This window comes from Amphibalanus amphitrite, unplaced genomic scaffold, assembly GCF_019059575.1.
Source record: "Amphibalanus amphitrite isolate SeventyFive unplaced genomic scaffold, NRLGWU_Aamphi_draft 000992F_arrow, whole genome shotgun sequence".
Taxonomy (NCBI): domain Eukaryota; kingdom Metazoa; phylum Arthropoda; class Thecostraca; order Balanomorpha; family Balanidae; genus Amphibalanus; species Amphibalanus amphitrite.
The window spans coordinates 205772-226629 of NW_024882486.1; the positions used below are offsets into that span (position 1 = coordinate 205772).

The 20858-nt window shown below is 51.2% G+C and overlaps 2 protein-coding genes and 1 long non-coding RNA gene across 3 annotated transcripts; 2 read left to right on the forward strand and 1 right to left on the reverse strand.

Annotated features, from left to right (window-relative positions):
• The first annotated feature begins 1426 nt into the window (after window positions 1–1426).
• On the forward strand, window positions 1427–2060 carry LOC122368958. The gene is made up of 2 exons (XR_006254327.1): window positions 1427–1688; window positions 2004–2060. It is a non-coding gene; the product is annotated as an uncharacterized LOC122368958 (long non-coding RNA).
• Window positions 2061–2489: 429 nt separating this feature from the next.
• LOC122368950 lies at window positions 2490–5176 on the reverse strand. Its single transcript, XM_043343284.1, has 2 exons — window positions 3185–5176; window positions 2490–2555 (listed from the first exon to the last, which is right to left on the reverse strand). The coding sequence occupies exons 1-2, from the start codon at window positions 5174–5176 to the stop codon at window positions 2490–2492; spliced, it is 2058 nt and encodes a 685-aa protein (XP_043199219.1).
• Window positions 5177–5486: 310 nt separating this feature from the next.
• On the forward strand, window positions 5487–13137 carry LOC122368951. Its single transcript, XM_043343285.1, has 6 exons — window positions 5487–5612; window positions 5833–6020; window positions 8045–10540; window positions 11501–11636; window positions 12021–12183; window positions 13127–13137. The coding sequence occupies exons 1-6, from the start codon at window positions 5487–5489 to the stop codon at window positions 13135–13137; spliced, it is 3120 nt and encodes a 1039-aa protein (XP_043199220.1).
• The last annotated feature ends 7721 nt before the right edge of the window (window positions 13138–20858 follow it).

Here is a 20858-nt window from a genome sequence, read left to right on the forward strand (position 1 = left end):
TATTTTTCCGAAAATTTGACCTTTGACCGGTCAAAAGTAGGTCAAATGTTGACCTAGGACCAAAAAATATACCACCAATCGCGAGATCTTGGCGAGAGCAATCCGTTGGTCTTTTCCGCTAAGCTCTACGACGCTCCGTTTTCAAACGCCAAGGGGGGGGGGTCGCACCAACCCCCCCCCCTGCATGGGCGAAGGTGGCAGATCGCCGTTTACGGGCGAGGGTTAAAACTAAGCTCTTGAGAGCGTTTGCCGTAATTTAATATTTTGCATCGAAATCGGCCGACATGACGTCACTCTGACGTCATTTCCGGCCAAACTATGATAGATAGAAAGTTGAAATCAAACACAAGGTGTCAAATTAATGCCGCTGAGGATACCACAAGTTTCGTGTTGATCTGTCAAACGGTTTAGAAGATATTGCCGAAAAATGGGAGGGGGCTCTGTAGAGCCCCCCAGTCATGCGCGGGTAAAGCTGCACACATCCAAGGTGTTTCCAACGAGCTAGCCTGTGTATAAAAAGTCATTGTAAAAAAACTGGATATTTTGATGACCTGCAATGACCTCAGTGGTATACAGAGGGGTCATGGGTCCTAGTTGTCTAGTTTTTTTTTTTTTTTTTGCTAGTCCTACCTCCCACCTATCATGGAGCATGTTATTCGACGATGTAGGTACAGATGTTAGGGTCAAGGTCAAGGTCAACCTAGGTCATCTAAAAACATTGCATTTTAGGCTAGTTGAATTTACTTTTCGTGAAGTTTTTTACTGCATTTTTTGGTAAAAACTCAGTTCATGATCCCATGTAATAGGGACACACCAAACAATCGGTGCACACATCAGTATACACACAGATGCACACAAACCTACAAACACATATGATATGATATGTGATATTCCAGACATATGATATTCCAGCGGTGGCCCCAAACAGCAACATTTTTTAGTTTGACCTGACCTGACAGGTCAATGCTTGACCTGCCAGGTCAGGTCATAAAATTGGGTACCATTGGATTCGTCTGTTCCCAAAAATCTGTTGGTCTTTGCCGTGAAGCTCTATCTCCAGCAGGAACGAAATGGCGCGGGGGTAGCACCCCCCCCCCCCCCATATGCGTTATAAGATGGGAAAATGGCATGTGCGGGCGAGGGTTAAGGATAGATTTTGCGCTTATTTTGATGGTAGTGCTTATAATGCATCCCGATCTTAGTTGTATGTAGAAGCCTCAATTTGAAATCAAGGTCATGTCAGGTTAGGTCAAGAAAGGTCACCTTATGTCGACTAGAATCTAGAAACCACTGATTCTCCTCTCCTGGGTGCCGCTGTCGCTGCTGCTGATCAGGTTGTTGACGAGGTATGATGATGATGACGATGATGACGATTATTACGAGCGAGCGAGCGCAGCGAGCGAAGCGAAGTCTTTTTGTTACCGCCGAGAGGGGGAATTGAAGGAATAGGAGGTGCCAGTTCAGTTTATTGCTTAGGGCATGCGAATGTGCAACACTTACCTGTGCATGTCTGCCTGCGGAATTTGCACTGCATGGGATGTTGGGACGTTTGCTTTGTGTTGCAATCGTGGCTGCCGGGTTTGCTCACACATGTTTTGCCTTCTCTTACAGTGCAAACGTGCTAAAGTAATTGTTCATTGATGACAGGCGTATTGTGGACCATTGAACTCCTTCATCTTGCAAACGAAGTACGTATCCATACGTTTATGTGTTAAATGTCTGCGGTCAACTGTGGCTACGCTATGGAGTCATTTGTTTTCTAATGAGCTGGCCACTACTTTGAATTGACACTGATCACAACAGAATGTTCAGCAGACGCCAGACAGTACAAAATGTGAATGATTGCTTGTGAATAATGCACTGTCAAACAAATCGCTAGAATGCTTGCTCGATTGTCTTGTCCGCATAGCTTCTTGCGCAGGGCTGTCGTGCATGAATCGTGCATGAGCACTGCATGAGCTTCATGTGACTGACGGTGCGTGATCTGTGCGTGTTTGTTGCAGCTTTTACGTGACAAATGAATGGACTACTGCTGCAATACATCACTGGGGCAATCCTAACTGTCCTTCTCTATTGATAGTAGTTGGTAGTTGACGAAACGCGGTTACAGTAAAAGTTCGTTTGCTGCTTCCTTTTCCAGTCACTCAATGAACACAAGCTGAACAAGCTTACCTTCTGTCCAATGTAATGTCCCATCCTTGTCATTGGTATCACTGAAGAGGAGAATTGAAGACAAGATGGATCAACAGAGGGTTCAAGTGCAAGAGAAGAAGACAACTGTATGTGAAGGGTCACGACCAACAAGAGGAAAGAAGATGACTGAAGCTGGCAGAGAATACCAATGTGGTATCAAGACACAGGCATATAACAGATACTGCAAGGAGCTTAACAAGCTGTCAGTGCGCATACTGACTGAAGATGGTATGGAAATAGCAGACGATATCAGTCAGGAACTTCTGGACAAATGGATGCTTTGCCATCAGGAGTTCCTACAGATTGAACAGGAACTCCAAGAACTGCTGGATCCTGAAGACAGACTCCAACATGACAAGAAACTGTGATAAGCAAATGAGAAATCAATCCGCCCGACACAAATCGTCTCCCAAAAACCACTGTATTTTTTGCCTCCCCAACAATCCGACTTGATTTTCTGAAGTTGATCTCGCGCAATTTCTCGCCCTTGTGTGAACTTCACACTTCCGTATCACAGTTCACATCACATCCCCCCCTGATCCTCAAGATCACATTACACCTCTTGGCGATGTCTGAGGTCACGGACGTGCCACGGGGCACCATCTACCTCCATCACCTGAGGCGATATAAAACCAGTTACCACCCCTCGCCGAGACTGCTCCCCACATCGCGTTTTTGGGACCCTCATCCAGACTTCGTCGCCTATCCTATACCCGCCATCTTCTGCATCTTCCGCACGTGCTGTCGGTGGCGCCTCGTTCCTGCCGTCAGTGGCGCCGGCCAGCACTCTGTCCCGCACCCTGTACTTGTAGACCTGGGCGGCGGGAGATGTTTCAGCTCGTTCCCCGTCTTGTGGTGTCACATTATATAAATGCACAGCTTCTGTGACAGAACACTGTTTTCTTGCCATAATCACTTTTACCGACCGGTGATTACGTTCAACTATCCCATTGCCACTCGGTTGATGGACCGCGCGAAAGCGCAGCCGCACTCCCCAGCTGGACATGAAGGCTGAAAACTCTCGACTTCGAAAAGCCGTGTCGTTGTCTGCCAGGACTTCTTCGACGGCTCCGCGCTCGCTGAAGATTTGATCCAGCTCCTCAGTCACGTGTGCGGTGTCAGCCCGCCGCAGCCGCCGCCACAGACTGAACCGAGACGGTCCACAGTCAACAGCTGTGAGATAGAGCTGACCTCGGAAATGAGTGATGTCAATGGCCAGACGGGACCATGTCTCCTTGACGCTGAGTACGCCGTGTCGCCACTTCACCGGCGCCGGGTCAATGGATCTGCACACATCACACTGTGTGACCACCGCACGCGCGTCCTTCCGGGTCACTGTCGGAGAAACATCACGGCGCGAGAAATATAGCGTGCGCCTTATCCCTGGGTGACCGGCTCGAGCGTGCACGTCTCTGATAGCCGAGTGTAGGCTCGTCGCCTCGCCGCCATCTGCGCCACTGGCCTCGGAACCTGTGCTCACTCCCGTTACACCGTCTGCCCCGGCTGCCGCGCAGACGGGCTCCGGTGAACTGTCCGGCTCCCGCAGCCACGCAGCGGGCACTCGGCTGATGCAGTCCGCCTTGTTCTCTGCCGACCGCACCAGCGTTACTGTGAGTTCGATGTGCAACTCTTCCACGATCTGCCGGATGGTATCTACCCGGCGTCGGATCAGCATCTCTCCTTGGGCTTTAGTCCGGAGCCGTGCGCGACCATTGAGAGCGTCACTGATCCAGCGGTAAACCGTTGACGAATCTGTCTTCAGTTCGACCTTGTTCATGTTCCAAGCTACTGCCAAGTTGAGACCTCGCAAGGCTGCGTCGAGTTCAGCCATGTTGATATGAGCTGTCTCGTCCCGCCGCAGCCAGCAGGCGTCCTCGATGGTGTGCCCGTCTGGTGTCTCGAGGACGACTCCGGCAGCGACAGAACTGGCGTCAGTCCAAATCACAGCGCTCTCGCCCTGAACGCTCCAGCGACCGCGCGCAGGGTCATCACTGACCAGCCGCTCCGCTACATACTGGAGCTGATCCAGCAGCATCGGGTCCCTTGTGACGTCATCCCAGCCACTCGTCACCGCGTTGGCGCGGCGCTTTAGCCATGCAGCCGCTGGTCTCAGCCACCCACACACGGGCAGGTGTGCCACCAATCGGCCGCACCACGAGAAGACCGATCGCCGAGTGACAACTTCAGGTGGCTCGCCGACCTCGTTGTCTCTTTTCCACTGCAGCGCTCCTGCCACAGCCCTGACGCGCAAACCAAGCATTCGAGCTCCATCTGCAGCGCGCTCTGGTGGCTTACACTCCAGGCCGTAAGCTGCGAAGTGTTCCACCACTCGGTCTGCGCTGACGATATCTTCGTTCACGCAGAGGTCATCCACGTACGGGATCGTCGCACGCTGTATATCTGCGTCTTGGCACAGGACCGCACGCACCACCGCCTTCATAACTAGCGGCGCGATATTGAGACCGAACCCGACCCTGGTCAAAGCATACCGTGTCCCGTCAACCATCACGGTCTGGAAGGGCCAGAGGCTCGGATCCGTCCTCAGTTGTAGATATGCCCGCTTTAGGTCCACCACGGCCAGGTTTTGTCCGTGTCGGCGCCACCTCCTTAGCGTGTCCGCACAAACGTCTGCATCGGAGGTGTGAGCGGGCACGTAACTGTTCAGCTCACGGTAGTCCATGACTGGCCTGACCTTCGACTTGTTGCCTTGTATCACAGCCATCAGTGGAATCAGTCCGCGCGGTGGTCCGTGAACGTCTTCTTCATACGGTGTGAGCCAGCCGTTCTCAATCCACACCTTCAATTCTTCCTCATACTCGCTTCGGCTCTCCTCAGGCACGGCGTACCCTGGCACATTGTTGTTGAGGTGTGTTGGCTCAGCTCCGTCTCGCCATTTCCAAGCCATTGTCCACGTCTTCTTCTCAGTATCAAACTGCACAGTGAAGTCGGACGTATTCACCGTGGGAACGGCCTGACACGCCATCGCCATCCCACAAAATCGCACGTCGGACGGGGATCCGATTGTAACACCACCAAGCGCTGAGATCCCGGGAACACCGAGAATCAAGTCAACTCCCATTGGCCTGTCTTCCAACACCAGTGCCTCGACTCTTGCCGACTGGCCAGACACCGTCCTCAGCTCAATGGTTGCAACGCCGGCGCAGTACACCGGGTCGCCGCTCAGTGTGGTAACAGCAGTGCGCTGCCGCTCCCATTCCCGACAAACCGATTCATGCACCAGCGTCTCAGTGCAACCGCTATCAACTAACGCCCGACATCTCCTGCCATTCACGATGATGTCGGTGACCGGCAGCGCACCACAGCTTACTGCGCGGGAGACGACGCCTGCGCTGACGCGCCACCTCCCAGCGCGTTTCCCGCCGCCGCGCGGTGTGGACAGCGGGCAGCCAGATGTGTCGGTTCGCCACACACCCAGCAACGGCGCGGCTCCACTGCACCGCGAGACGGCCTCTGCGTTTCCGCATCTGCCGCCGACAACTGGCGTCTTTGGCGGGAGCTCTGAGGCCGTCCTCTGGTCGATGTTGTCGCCATCACCAGCCGCTCGTCTCCCATCACGGAACGAGCCCTTGCAAGTATATCCGTGATCCCCAAACCATCGGCGATGGAGCTGGCTCGCAGTGTCCTCCGTACGGACTCGGGAAGACCGGCGAGAAAGGCGCACTTCAGAGCCCGTTCCGGCACGCCTCCAAAGCGATCTGCCAGCCGTCGAAGAGCAGCGAGGTAAACATCCGCGGACTCCCCAAGCTGCAGCCGCCTTGTCACGAACGCATCGTACGCAGCGCTTTCGTCGAGCGCAAACGCGGCTTGTAAGGCGGCCTTCACGGCCGGTAATGATTCTCTAGCATCGGGGGAGAGCTGGGACCACACCGCGAAGGCACCGCCAGTAAGACGTAGAGGTATCACCTCGATGGCGTCCACACCTCGATGTGAACATATCAGTTCTGCCCGTGAAAGCCATTCCATCACATCAGTTGATCCGTCGAATTCCGTTATCAGCCGGGGGTCAAACTGCCCTGTTTCCACTTTCCCCGTCTTATTCTTCCCTGATCTTGGAGCCATTCTTATTTCCACTGCTAAATACGTTAAAGCCGAAATAGCTTGTGATAAGCAAATGAGAAATCAATCCGCCCGACACAAATCGTCTCCCAAAAACCACTGTATTTTTTGCCTCCCCAACAATCCGACTTGATTTTCTGAAGTTGATCTCGCGCAATTTCTCGCCCTTGTGTGAACTTCACACTTCCGTATCACAGTTCACATCACAGAAACATGGCCAGCAACTGGAAGAAATGAAAGTGATTCTTGGTCTTCTAAGACAACAAGATCCAAGAGGGCTTCTCTGCCGCCCGTATTCAAGTGCTGCACCTGGTGCAGTTGGAGGACAGGGTGTGACGCAAGAGACGCCTCAAACCGACCTCAGGATTGAACGCGATGATGACAACAAAAGCGCTGCATCTCGAAAGAGCACTGCAAGCTCGTTTCGTGCTAAGCTGCTCGAAACCCGCCTTCAGGATGAGCGTCAGCGAGCTGAAGCGGAAGCGAAGATGGCTGCTCTCCAGAGTAGGAGGAAGCTGGACCAAATGAGACAGGAACTCGAATGGAAAGAAGAAGAGCTTCGGCTGAAGACACAAATTGAAGTCAGTGCAGCACAGAGGGAAGCTGCAAACCGGATTGCAGAGGAAGAAGAAGAGATGTTTGTTATGGAAACAGGAGCAAGACCTCGCATGTGTGTCGAACATCAGCAAGCTCCTGCTGCTATGCATGAAGCCGCAACACTGAGAAACTATCAAGAAACTGAAGGTCCAACCATCGACACAGCTGGCCTCGGTATCAGTCGCTCAACAAGAGTTCCGTTGGACGCAGTCGGTGATCCGCAAGGAAACGCTGAGATGACATCTCAAGAACAACTGCTGACGGGTCTGTCAACGCTGTTGTCAGCTCAGAACAAAAGAAGTGATCTCCCTAAGCTGGAGCCAGACGTTTTCAAGGGCAACGTTGAAGACTTTCCGCTTTGGTTAAAGTCGTTTGAGTCCTTCATTGAAAGCAAGACCGAGTCTCCAGTTGAACGGCTGAACTACATGTCTCGTTACACGGCCGGAGAAGCGAGGAGTGCGATACACGGACTGCTGTGCCTCAGGACCAACGATGCGTATGACCGAGCGAAGGCACGCCTCATCGAGCGATATGGGAACAGCTTCATTACCGTCACAAGCTACAAGAAAAGACTGAGGGACTGGCCTGTGATCAAACCGGGCGACACCAAGGCCCTGCAACAGCTGGCTGACTTTCTAGATGGGTGTTCTGCTACTGCTGATGTCGTGCCAGGCATGAGAACGCTAGGCGAAGCAGAAGAGAATGCAATGATCTTGAAGAAGCTGCCGAGGTACATCGTCGATAAGTGGAAAAGGATCGTGGACAAGAAAATCTACGAGCCAGAGCCTGGCCAAGAACCGTGTTACCCATCGTTCGATGAATTTGTCACATTTCTTGCAAGAGAAGCAAGAATCGCCTCGGGCCCCGTGGCGATGCTGGCGACCCAGGAAGAGACGCGGAGCCAGCGTCGCCCGCAAACACAACCCGCTAATGGTAGAGTCAGGACCTTCCTGTCATCAGCAGGCGCCCCCAGGCCGGCAACTGAACTACGTAGCGGACACACTGGAGGCTCACTGGATCCGACGCCTATCAAGTGCTTGTTGTGTCCAGGACGACACATCACTGGACTTTGTGATGTCTTCAGATCTAGCTCGTTAGATGAACGTCACGAGCTGGTAAAGAGATATCGTCTCTGTCGCGGTTGTCTTCGAGCTGGCCATCGCTGGTGTGAATGTAGGCGCAAGGAGACCTGTGACAGATGCGGCAAACGACACCCGACCCTGCTGCACGACGAACGACTGGCCTCCGTGCACAGGGAGACACAAGAGAAGAGATCGGTCCACGATGGATCTACTCAGACTGCAACGTCACTGCAGGTGACAGCCGAACGAGGGACGACACCCTGCTCACATTCGATGATCGTACCCGTCAGGATCTGGCACAGACTTCATCCGGAGTTGAACCTGGTGACGTATGCAGTTTTGGATTCACAGTCGGACGCGTGCTTCCTGAAGAGCAGCGTTCGGGACTCTCTGCAAGCTGACGGTGAACCGATACAGTTGGAGCTAAGCACGATGGCCGGCAAGTCAAGGCTGGAGTCACTGGCTGTAAAGGACCTGGTCATCGAATCCCTGAGCACAGGCACCGAGATTGAACTACCAACCACGTACACACGGGATGACATTCTTCTTGATCGACAGCTGATCCCAAGGAAGTCAACAATTCAGGCTTGGGAGCATCTCACAGAAGTGGCATCGAGCCTACCGAGGTACTATGAAGAGGCTGACATCGGTCTGCTGTTGGGGTTGAACTGTGGTGCAGCCATCAAGCCTCTGCAAACAGTCACAGGTGGAGACAACGAACCCTGGGCAGTTCGCACTGAACTGGGGTGGTCTGTTGTGGGCACGGTCGAGACACCGACGACGCCCTCTTCAGGCTGCTACCTCGTCAACGTGGGTAGTGACGTCACTATCAGGCGACACTTTGCCTTCAGGATGCAAGTGAGAGAAGTTACTCCAGAACAAGTATCACATCTCTTCGATAGTGACTTCAAGGAGGTCTCAAAGGGTGCCAAGATGTCACAAGAGGACATGAGGTTCGAGACGTTGATGAAAGAGCAGATGGTGCAGGGAGAAGATGGACACTTCGTAGCACCGCTGCCGCTGAAAGACCCGGACTCTCAGTTCCCGAACAACCGGATCATGGCAGAGCAGCGTCTTGCTTCCCTCAGGAGACGCTTGCTATCGCAGCCGCGCTTGAAAGAAGAGTATCAAGCATACATGCAGGATATGCTCGATAAAGGCTACGCTGAAGCTGTTCCGGATGACGAGCGATGCCGTGACGACGGGAAGGTATGGTATGTCGCTCACCACGGAGTGTACAGTCAAACCAAACAGAAGCTGCGCGTAGTGTTTGATTGCAGTGGAGAATTCCAGGGATGTTCCCTGAACAACCAGCTCATGCAAGGGCCCGATGTGTCCAACAACCTGTGCGGCATCCTGACTCGGTTTCGAAAGGAGCGCATCGGTATCACATGTGACGTGAAGGGCATGTTCAACCAAGTCAGGGTAGCCCCCGAAGACAGAGACCTGATAAGGTTTCTATGGTGGGAGAACGGCGACATGCGGCGAGAGCCATCCGAGTACCGGATGACGACACATCTGTTCGGCGCTTCATCTTCGCCGGCGTGCGCCATGAGTGCCCTGAACAAGACAGCCGACCAGTACGAAGAAGTGTTTGGATCTGACGCGGCAGACTTCATCAGAAGAGATTTCTATGTGGATGATGGTCTGACGTCGACTACCGAAGAGAAGTCAAGTGTGCAGCTGGTCAAGGACACGATCAGCATGTGCTCGAGTGGAGGTTTTGAGCTGCATAAGTTCACATCCAACTGTCCCGAGGTGGTGGCAAGTGTTCCCGAGAGCCGGCGTGCAAAGTCCTTGGAGCACGTGGACATCTCTGAAAGGACTGTCATTGAACACGCACTCGGCATGAAATGGAATCTTCAAGAAGACTCGTTCCACATAAATACGGACATCTCAGTGAAGCCGACAACCAGGAGAGGAATCCTCTCCATGGTCAGCTCCCTGTATGACCCACTCGGCTGGGTGGCCCCATTCACACTTCTAGGAAAGAACATTGTGAAGCAACTGTGCTGTGACGGGCGTGACTGGGATGAGCCTGTTCCGGACCACGTCGAGCCCCCGTGGGAGGAATGGAAGACGGACCTGAAGCAGATCGCAGACATCTCTATTCCAAGAAGGTACGCCTTCTCTGAGCACAGCCTGGCGGACTGCAGATGTGAACTGCACCACTTCTCGGACGCAAGCCTAGATGGATATGGAGCATGCAGTTACTTGCGTATCATAGATCAAGATGGATCAGTTACAACGTCACTGGTCATGAGCAAGAGTCGTGTCACACCGAAGAAGTCAGTGACAATCCCAAGACTGGAGCTGGCTGCAGCTGTGGTAGCAGTGAGGACAAGTGTCTTCCTGCGAAGTGAGCTCTGTCTGCCAAACCTCACCGAACACTTCTGGACAGATAGTTTGGCCGTGTTGGGTTACGTTCAAAACGAAAGCAAACGGTTCCACGTCTACGTGGCTAACAGAGTGCAAGAGATCAGACAGTTCTCGTCAGCCCGACAGTGGAGGTATGTCCAGTCAGCGGACAACCCTGCCGACCTAGTCTCACGCGGGATGCGGGCCGACAGTCTCAAGACGAGCACCCTATGGTGGGAGGGCCCCTCCTTCCTGAAACAGCCCGGAAGTCTTCCGGGTGGTGAAATCATTGTCGAGGTGCCCGCAGATGATCGGGAAGTCAAGGCGGCGGCATTCCAAAGCGGAACTAGTACAGGACAGCTGCCGAAGTCGTATGGTACGATGTCTTCAAGACTGTCGTACTTCTCGAGCTGGTATCGGGCGAAGAGATCAGTGGCCCTTTGTCTTCGCTACAGAACGCTCCTCTTGGAGAGGATCAGGTCCAAGAGTGGCGGCAAGTCGGAGAAATGTTCACCGAGTGGACCGAGAAGAGAATCAGATCCAGTCAGTGTGAAGGAGATGCAAGAGGCCGAGAAAGTCATCCTGAGAGCAGTACAGGAAGAGTGTTTTGTGAAGGAAATGAAAACTGACGCAACGAAGATGACTTCTGGAGTGACAGCAGACGGTACCAGCTCCCTGAAGCGGTTGAATCCGTTCGTTGCGGACGATGGACTGCTGCGCGCTGGGGGACGTCTCAGGAGGAGTAGTCTGCCCTTTGAAGTCATCCATCCAGTGATCTTGCCGAAGGAAGGTCAAGTCACGAAGCTGATTGTCTACAATGCTCACGAAGAACTGCACCACGCAGGACGTGAATCGACTCTCAGTGAGATCCGGCACCGTGGATATTGGATACTCCATGGAAGGTCAGTGGTCTCGAAGTGCATTTTGGGGTGCATCCAGTGCCGAAGGATCAGAGGAAGTCCTTGTGGCCAGAAGATGGCGGATTTGCCAACTGAGCGAACGGAAATGTCGGAGCCTTTCGAGTTCTGTGGCGTGGACGCGTTTGGCCCGTTCTTCGTACGAGAGAAGCGCAGTGAAGTAAAGAGATGGGGTCTGATGTTTACCTGTTTCGCTTCCCGAGCTGCTCACCTGGAAGTGATCAGTTCTCTGACCGCTGACTCATTCATCAACGCATATCGTCGTTTTATCTGCAGGAGAGGTCCCATCAGGCGTATATACTGCGACAATGGAACTAACTTCATTGGTGGGAAGAACCTGTTGGAGAGCGCTCTGAAAGAAGAGGATCACAAGCGAATCGCTCAGACACTCAGTAAAGACAACTGCGACTGGGTGGAGTTCGCATTCAATGTGCCATATGCGAGCCATATGGGAGGCGTTTGGGAACGCCAAATCCGAACGGCGAGAACGGCGCTGACCAGTCTGCTGAGCGCTAATGGTCAACAGCTCGACGACGAACTTCTGCAAACTCTTTTCGCCGAGGCTGAAGCCATCATCAACAGCAGGCCCTTGACCTACTGTAGCATGTCCAGTAGTGATACTGTGGAGCCATTGACACCTCTCCAACTCCTCACCCTAAAATCAAAGGTCGTCCTTCCTGCCCCTGGGATGTTCTGCTCCGCGGACCTGTATGGGCGACGACGGTGGAGGAGAGTACAGCACCTCGCCACCGAATTCTGGACGCGGTGGCGACGCGAGTTCCTGCCGTCTCTGCAGGAGAGGCGGAAATGGCAGCGGCCAGAACACAACCTGCAGGAGGACGACGTTGTCATCATGGTTGATGACAGCCAACCGCGAGGCGCCTGGCCACTAGGCCTGGTTGTGGCGACGTACCCGGCTACGGACGGACTTGTGCGAAGGGTGCGAGTGCGTGTAAACGGTCAGGAGTATGACCGCCCCGTGCACCGTCTCATTTCTCTCATGAGACGTGGGCAGTGTGATTCCCAGTCGGGGAGTCAGTGAGTCGAGCAGCGGGGCTGGAGATTTCAGCTCGCGATCTTCGACGGAGCTGGAACAGAGTGGTTCGTCGAATCGGCCGTTGCGGTTTTTGCGCGGACTTTGGGCGAGTGCTGAGACAACGCGGCCAGTGATTGCGGCACCCGGCGGAGCGGCTGCAAAGAACTCAGCTGTGATGGGGTGTTTGCGGAAGTTATCTTTAAGTTTGTTAAGTGCGCCTCTGTGCATCCGGGATTTGTTCTCAGGATCATAAAATCCTCACCGGATTTTGGGGAGCCATGTTACCGCCGAGAGGGGGAATTGAAGGAATAGGAGGTGCCAGTTCAGTTTATTGCTTAGGGCATGCGAATGTGCAACACTTACCTGTGCATGTCTGCCTGCGGAATTTGCACTGCATGGGATGTTGGGACGTTTGCTTTGTGTTGCAATCGTGGCTGCCGGGTTTGCTCACACATGTTTTGCCTTCTCTTACAGTGCAAACGTGCTAAAGTAATTGTTCATTGATGACAGGCGTATTGTGGACCATTGAACTCCTTCATCTTGCAAACGAAGTACGTATCCATACGTTTATGTGTTAAATGTCTGCGGTCAACTGTGGCTACGCTATGGAGTCATTTGTTTTCTAATGAGCTGGCCACTACTTTGAATTGACACTGATCACAACAGAATGTTCAGCAGACGCCAGACAGTACAAAATGTGAATGATTGCTTGTGAATAATGCACTGTCAAACAAATCGCTAGAATGCTTGCTCGATTGTCTTGTCCGCATAGCTTCTTGCGCAGGGCTGTCGTGCATGAATCGTGCATGAGCACTGCATGAGCTTCATGTGACTGACGGTGCGTGATCTGTGCGTGTTTGTTGCAGCTTTTACGTGACAAATGAATGGACTACTGCTGCAATACATCACTGGGGCAATCCTAACTGTCCTTCTCTATTGATAGTAGTTGGTAGTTGACGAAACGCGGTTACACTTTTCAATATAACGGAAAAATCTCAGCATGAGCGGCCCGGCCCGGCCTGTAACGCTTTTGATAGGCTTATATCTCAGCAACCGCTGGACCGATTGGCCTGCGGTCTTTTTTGTTGGATAGCCCCATCCCTTCTACCCCGTAATTGACTACTTTTGATGCATCTCAGTGACCGTTAATAACTCGGTAATTACTGGGGCGATTTCGCTGAAACTTGGCATATAGGTAGGCACCCACCAGGCAATGCATTCCCATATGTTGCGGCTTGGGTGCTACTGCACGTGCGCACGTGCAGGGGGCGTTTCCAGATCTCGAAAATGGCTGGGCCGATTGCGCTCAATTTTGGTACACGGTTGGGGACCAGTTAGTAGGGTGCCGTGCAAAAGTCAGTTTGGACCCCGTTTGCACGTGCGCACGTGCAGAATGCCGCTTCTAGATCTCAGGAACGGCTGGGCCGATTGCGTTCAAATTTGGTACACCGCTAGCGACCGGTTAGAAGGGTGCTTTGCGCAAGCCCGTTGGAAGTACCTACCCTCTCGCCCTTCCGCACGTGCAGGGCTCACTATCTCGCTCGCTCGTTCTTCGCCCAAAAGGCGTTTTACTGGTGTTAACGATCATATGTGTCCAGCTTCAATCATAACCGGGGGTTTGTGTTTAAAGAAGTGCCGCAAAGATAATAACGCGTTTTCATTTTACTTTGGAAAGAGTTTTCTTTTGACAAGGTGGAAATGTTGGGTCGCAGATTTTGTTCTTCGGTACTCTTAACAACAGTGTCAAATTGCCAGTTTCTTTTTTTCTTCTAAAAAAATCTAAATACAATACAACAATCATGAGGATCCTAATGCTGCCCATCCTGCTGGTTCTGGCCGTTCTTGGCGCAAGTGTGGAGGGCTACGGATACAGATCATCCGCGGGAAGAGACATGCTGGCAAGACAGGAACAGGACCCGAGGGCTGTTGAGCAAATCGAACAAATGCAAGCTAACCAGCATGAGATTTTCCAGAAATTGCAAGAACTTAGCTCAAAAGTATCTGCCCTCGAAAAGAAGAAGCATTGAGCAGATTTTATCATGCAAAGCTGAGCACCGAACTAGAGAGAGTGCTTATTTTATTTGTTAACATCTTTGCTATTCGTTTTATGTAATAAACACTTTGTTTGTAATAAACGTGTTACGTACGTAATGTAATACATGTAATGAACGCATGCTTCAGTTTTATTTCAGTGGCAAAACAACACCAATGTGCGTCTTGTATGCAGCTTTTTCTGTGGGTGTACTTGTATCCAACTAAACCAAGCCGTCAACTTGCCATCTACACGTTAACGCTGCTTTTTTGGATGTGATTTGCTTCGACCGCACGGGCTTCACCCAGCGGGCCCGGGAAATGGTCTTGGCACTCTTCGGGCGTCAGCGGTCTGCTGGAACCCACCGGCTGTCGCAATCCAGGAGGGATGGGGCCAAGTGCAGCCCTGCCGGAACCAGAGGATGGATATGTGGGCGTCACCACTGGAACGCATTTAACCCGCGCCGTGCTGGTGGCCTGAACTTTCCGCCGAGTGCTGGGGGGGGGGGGCGTTTTCACGCCCCCCCGTCTAACTCGGCTCCTGGGCCACGTAGCGACACGCGATAAGCGGCAATCGAAAGAGCGTCAAAAATAAGGACGAAAACACTTCGGTCATTTTTTGGGTCAGGTCAAAGGTCAGGTCACCAGAGGTCACCAAAGGTAAAATGTTGACTATTTCAACATTTTGGAAACTGCCAACGGCTATCTCGGGAACCGATAGAGCTACAGCGCCGCGGAAAAGCGCATTCGATAGCCCTTTTACAGACCTTTCTGAATAATGTTCTCAGATTTGACCTCAGGTCAACGGTTTAGCCTCCAGAGGGCAAAAACTCCAAAAATAGCCGTTTTTACGAAAAACGTTTTTTCGTCAATAACTTTTGACTCATAAGCGCCATGACATTACTTTTGCCAGCATCGTGTTCCTCTTGTCGAGACGCGTCGAATGAACTATTTGTTGACCTTGAAAGGTCATTTTGAAAATTTGACCTCAGGTCAAGGTCATGACCTGACCGAAAAGGGTCATGTTGCATATCAGTCGATCCGTATCGTCGAGCTGAACACATCTGACGTGTTTTCACCGCTCTAGCACGTCTCTATCAAAAGTTATAGCAAAAAAACTGCTGGCGACCGTTCATGACCTGAGATGACCTCAGGGGCACACAGAGGGGTCACAGGTGCATTTTTCCTATTCAGTGTGTCATGTTTACCTATGAACCGATGTTTGAGAGCGTTTTGAACGATATTCGTCCAAAAGAGGCGCATTTCAATTTTCTCCCATTGACTTATAATGGAGAGGTCGCAAAATTGACCTGACCTTAGGTCACAGATATCAAAAATCCGAGATATACATTTTATACATACTGTTACTCATATCAATCGCTGAAAGTTTCAAAGTGATCGTTCAGTCGGTGTAGCTATAGCGAGCCTTTGAACTTTTTCTGAGGTAAGGTCACTTGACGTGACCTGGTGACCTGACCTTGAACGGCCTAGGTCTGAAATTTTCACAACATGTGCGGAAATGATGTAGGAACACGTGTACCAAAAACGGCGGCGCTGCGCGCCGCCGTTTTTTGAGATATTCGCGAAAAACCTGAGGGGGGGCGTAAAAACGCCCCCCCCAGCACGGCGCGGGTTAATGATGTTGCATTACGTGAGTACCTACCCTGCAACGGCCCGCAGTTTCATACTAAGTGCGACATCTGACATTTCAAATACCCCAAACATCCGTGTCTAATAAGGTTCAATGAATACGCGTGGGCTGTGTTTACACATAAATAAACAACACTACGACTTTAGGTTTTCCAGATCTTTAATGAGCGTTGGGTGTTCGATTCCGATTCCGATTCGTCATTTGACCCAAAGTCAACGATTCGTCCTCCTCCGGGGCAAGCTCGTCAAAAGGGAAGTTTTCGTGGGCTTTTTCTTCAGATAATTTTGACGCGAGGTTTTTTGGGACATTGATATTGCCAGCAACGTTTATCTATAGTCGGATCGTGTCGCCTAAAAATTAATTTGGTCTGAAATCATTAACTCCAGCACTTGGCCTAAAGTTAATGTCACGACCTGACCGGGCAAACCATGCTCTATATCAGCCGATCTGTATTGTTAAGCTGGTGTTTTTACCGCCCTGACATCTTTCTTTCAAAAGTCATTGTAGAAATAAACTTCTGATGAAGCACCCACTCATAACAATAGCTGAGAGGTGTGCTTTACAATAGACTCAGCAAAATACGAAAGGCTGCCTACAGAAATTAGCAGCTTTTCAACCGGAACACCCTCTTAGATCGACCTCCGCTCCAGCCTTCCCCACTGACGTAATCACCGATATCCGGCAGGCCGTCCAGCCCTGTTTACGTTTTCAGGGAAGTCTGCCACTGACCCGGTCGGAGGGGAGATTCGACGTAAATAGCCACGTCATGTGGCCGCTTTGATCAGGAGTCTTCTCCGAGTCTGGCCTTTGGCTATAGAACAATACGGCACGGGCCGGGTCGGGACGCACGGCAGCGCCACTGTTCGGGCCAGCCTCCGTGTCAGTCGGCTTCAATGCCAAGGCTTGGTTGTTATGTCCAGTGCCTAAAAACAATGCCGACAGCAGCTGTTTCTGTTGGAACATCGCCTACGCTAGCAATGCCAGCTCATTGGCTGCTGTTAGTTTTTCCCTAAACGCCTCAGTTACATGTTTGCTATTGCTTACCATTATGTCGTGTTTGTGTGGTCTGACTAAAATATACTGGTCGACTATTCAGTGTTGTATCAAGTATCACACAACAATGAAAATGTATTCCAAATGTGAAAAAATGGCACTGATTACTTACCTCGTAATTGCAGGGGGAGTTGATGAGGCCCGTCCTCAGGCTTTGATGGCTGACTGACGCATCGTTTGTCTGAGCGTGCTGAAACTTTAACCTGCGTTTCGACGAGTGCAGGGGGTCAGATACCCGCCTCCTCTCGAGGTTTTTCGTAAATAGCCGAAAACCGCAGCATGTAGCGCTGTGAAACTTGGTGTGACTCTTCTGTCATCAATTCACACATTGTGTGCAAGTTATGGCCTCTTACCTTCAAAGTCAGGTCATCAGACCATTTTGAATGACCTGACCTCAAATCACTTTTTTTGCAACTTTGTCACCGTGTAAGAGCCATGACCGAACCCTTTGAACTTGCATAATGATTAATAAGACCATAGGTATGTACATACCTACAACTCGTATATCCCTCGCTCCGTTGGAGGGTGGGCACTGGGCAATATGCCACCCCTCCCCCCCCCCCTGTGTTTTTTCCTGAATAGCAAGAAAACGGCGGCGCGCAGCGCCGCCAAGTTCTCAATACCTTCCCGGGCATCAATTTGACACCTTTACACTAAATTCCAAGTCTAAAGTTTGTGGCTAACTTGCTTCGTTTTCGAGATCTTAGGGGTTGGCCTTTCGCCCCCATCGGCCATCCCCGCTCCGTCGGTGTAAAGTTGGCCCGGACCCTCTTCAGTACGTAGATTAACCCTCGCCGGCCGAGGGGGGGAGGGCGGGTGCCGCCCCCCCCCCCCATAGGTTTTTTCGCGATAGCCCCGAACACGCTGGCGATAGAGAGCTGAAACTTGGCATACCTGACCTTTGATTCAAGCCGGATCTTTTGACACCAACCGCATTTTCGGGTCAGGTCACTGACGTATGACGTGATAAGTGAACCTCTGCACGGTCTTCAGATGTCGCAACTTCGCAACGCCCTCACTGCCAGAGGAGATGTAACAAGGAAATGAAACTTGCAGGATCTAGTATCCATTATGATTCCCACAACTTGTATATCTCGGATTTTTCCTTAAGGTCATATGAGGTCAGGTCATTTTCGTGACCTCACCATTATAATTCAATGGGGAAAAATGAAAACTGCTATTCTGGCGCCGAGAACGATCTCCAACTATCTCAAGCACACAGAATCGTGATTTGATACACTCCTTGCAAGGTTCGATGCGTCACTTTTGCAATGTTGACCTTGCGTGACGTCATTTATGACGTCATCAAGGTCATATTAGTTTTTCGTCAATAACTCCCGATCAAATTGAGCTAGCGAGTCGGGAAAGCCACTAATGGACTCAGGAAGACCTGCCGAATCGAATGATATGCGACATGACCTCTTTCGACCAACTTCGTGACCTGGGGGCTCTGACCTGACCTTGACCTGAGGTCAACGCCCTAAGTTGACCTGACCCGAACAAAAAGTATATCATTCGACGCTCCTGATCGAGGCAAACACGATACTGCCAAAATCGCGGCTCTGCGGCCGTTTTTTGCGAAGTTATTCACCAGGAACTGAACCGTACCTTGGAACACTTGACCTGACCTCAGAGGTCACCGGTTGACCTAGGACCTTAAAATCGGATACCAATCTCTGCGTCTCGTAACGGCGCACACGCTCGTTTTTTTCCGCGACGCGCCACCTCTACCAGGGGCGAAACGGCGAGGGGGGTCGTACCCGCCCCCCCCCCCCCCTCGGCCGGCAAGTAGGTATGTAGAAAACCAATAGGTCCGGTGAGGGTTAAAGGGAATTCCCTGGGTTTTAAATTTTACTGGAATTAACTTGTTTCGTCTCTTGCTATGTATATTGGTCAGTATCTGCTAATTCTAACAATATGCATAGAAGCTTAAGCCTTTATTCTTCTTAACTTATTTTCGTTCTTAGTCTTAAATATGTTCCAGCTTATTTTTCCTTAATTTTCCCTTTATTTTTCGTAAACTGCTGCAACCATTATTTTTTTTCGAATTTCAAATCGCTTTCATTGATTCCATTGGCTTATAAATGTGTTACCTGTTGAGAGGCACTTGTTGCATTGAAATCGGTGCATAAATGTGGAGCGGTGATTAACAAAAATACCACTGACATTTTAAACTTAAAAAAAAAGACTAAACCGAGCGCTTGAAATTTCTTCTTTTTTCCGTTGCCGGCCAAGGAGGGAAAGGGCGGGTCCCCCCTCAAAATAGGTTTTTTTTCGCAATAGCTCAGAACATGCCGGAAGTAGAAAGCTGAAAATTCGCTTAGCTCACCTTTGATTCAAGCCGGATCATGTGACACTAACCACATTTTCAGGTCAGGTCAGGCCACTGACCTATGACGTCATAAATAAAGCTCTGCACGGTCCTAAAATCAGGTCAGGTCAGGTCACTGACCTATGACGTAAATAAGCCTCTGCACGGTCCTACACTGAAAACAATTCAACCCGCGTACAGCGAGTAAAACCCGCTGCTGGCGGGTACACCTACCCAGTACCCACCACCTAATTTGACACTCTACCAGCGGGTGCGTTTACCCGCATATCGCAGGCTGTCAACCCGAGTATATTGTGTACCTAACCCGCATAGGATGGGGACTCGACCCACACACAGAAGGCAACCTACCCGTTCGCAGCGGGTACACAATCCGCACATGGCGTATTACCTGCGCTGCGTGGGTTGGGAACTCGCTTTCTGCGAGTACAAATATCCGCTGGTAGGGTGTCCAAATCAGCTGGAGGGTAAAGTACCCTCCAGTGGCGGCGTTCAAGGAGGAAAACGCCGCTGACCCGCCAGGATTCGAACCCGATATCTTTGATTTTGCAAACCGATGCGCTACCAACTGCGCCACAGGCGACCTGACGCAAATCGACTGAAATGTCGGTGTATATCAGATTAAAATGAAGAACTGACGGCGGACTCAATACAGAAAGTAAAAAGGCTTATCTTAGACAATTGACATGAATCCGCCTATAGTGTTTTAAATATTAAGGAATAGTTTGGACAAATATTTCATTTGCATCGGGAAAGATTTATTTATCCAGGCTTATTTTTACCAATAAAATGTGCTAAGAACGGTCTGCAAACTTCACCACAATGCGCCAGATTCGCGAACTGCAGAATATTCTGCTGAGCGTTCCAGCGAAATATTCTGCCGGCCAAGACGTGACGTCATCCAAACAATGATTCAAATGTCCCAAGCCCGTTAAGTACCCTCCTAACTCACAGAACGCAGCCCCACAGCTGTTACAGTTACGATTACAATTGCCTTGCCTTGCACATCTCTACCCCTGCACAAGGCCTGCACAAGCACGCAGCCGAGCCGAAAAGCGACTATTGTGACGCGTTACATTTCAACACTCGTTTGAGCGTCGAAGTCAAAGGTATTAATTTCAAAACCAATGCCGTGCATCAGTGGGATATCTATTGGTATATCATAGGAACCTAGGTATAGCAGCCGACAAAGCCAGCTTCAGGGAACACTTACCACCAACTTGTCACACAAGAGAAGGCGCCCACACAACGCACCACAAATCATCAACACATGGGTTGCGCGGGCTGAAGCAGGCCGGCGCATGCATGGCCTTGGACCGGCGTATGCAGGCTGCTGCAGGTTCCGCAGAAAAATCCAGAAAGTCCACGTGGTCATCAGCCATGACACATGCGTGATCAAGGCAACCATGCGTATAGCATGTCACCTACCTTGGCGCATCGAGTTACACGATGCAAAACCTGCGTGATGCGCTTACTCCGTGGGCGCGAGTAATGCCTGCGGCCACAACCCGCTGCGGACGAGTGATTGACCCCG

Excerpts from the sequence above, each read along its gene's own strand:
- LOC122368950 (XM_043343284.1), bottom strand. The coding sequence starts at position 5,176 with ATGGCGTGTCAGGCCGTTCCCACGGTGAATACGTCCGACTTCACTGTG. Across the intron at positions 2,556-3,184 it reads CCTTCATGTCCAGCTGGGGA|TTTCTTGTCATGTTGGAGTC; the intron begins GTGCGGCTGCGC and ends TGCTTATCACAG.
- LOC122368951 (XM_043343285.1), top strand. The coding sequence starts at position 5,487 with ATGATGTCGGTGACCGGCAGCGCACCACAGCTTACTGCGCGGGAGACG. Across the intron at positions 5,613-5,832 it reads GCGGGCAGCCAGATGTGTCG|TGTCCTCCGTACGGACTCGG; the intron begins GTTCGCCACACA and ends GCTGGCTCGCAG. Across the intron at positions 11,637-12,020 it reads GTAAAGACAACTGCGACTGG|GAGAGGCGGAAATGGCAGCG; the intron begins GTGGAGTTCGCA and ends CCGTCTCTGCAG.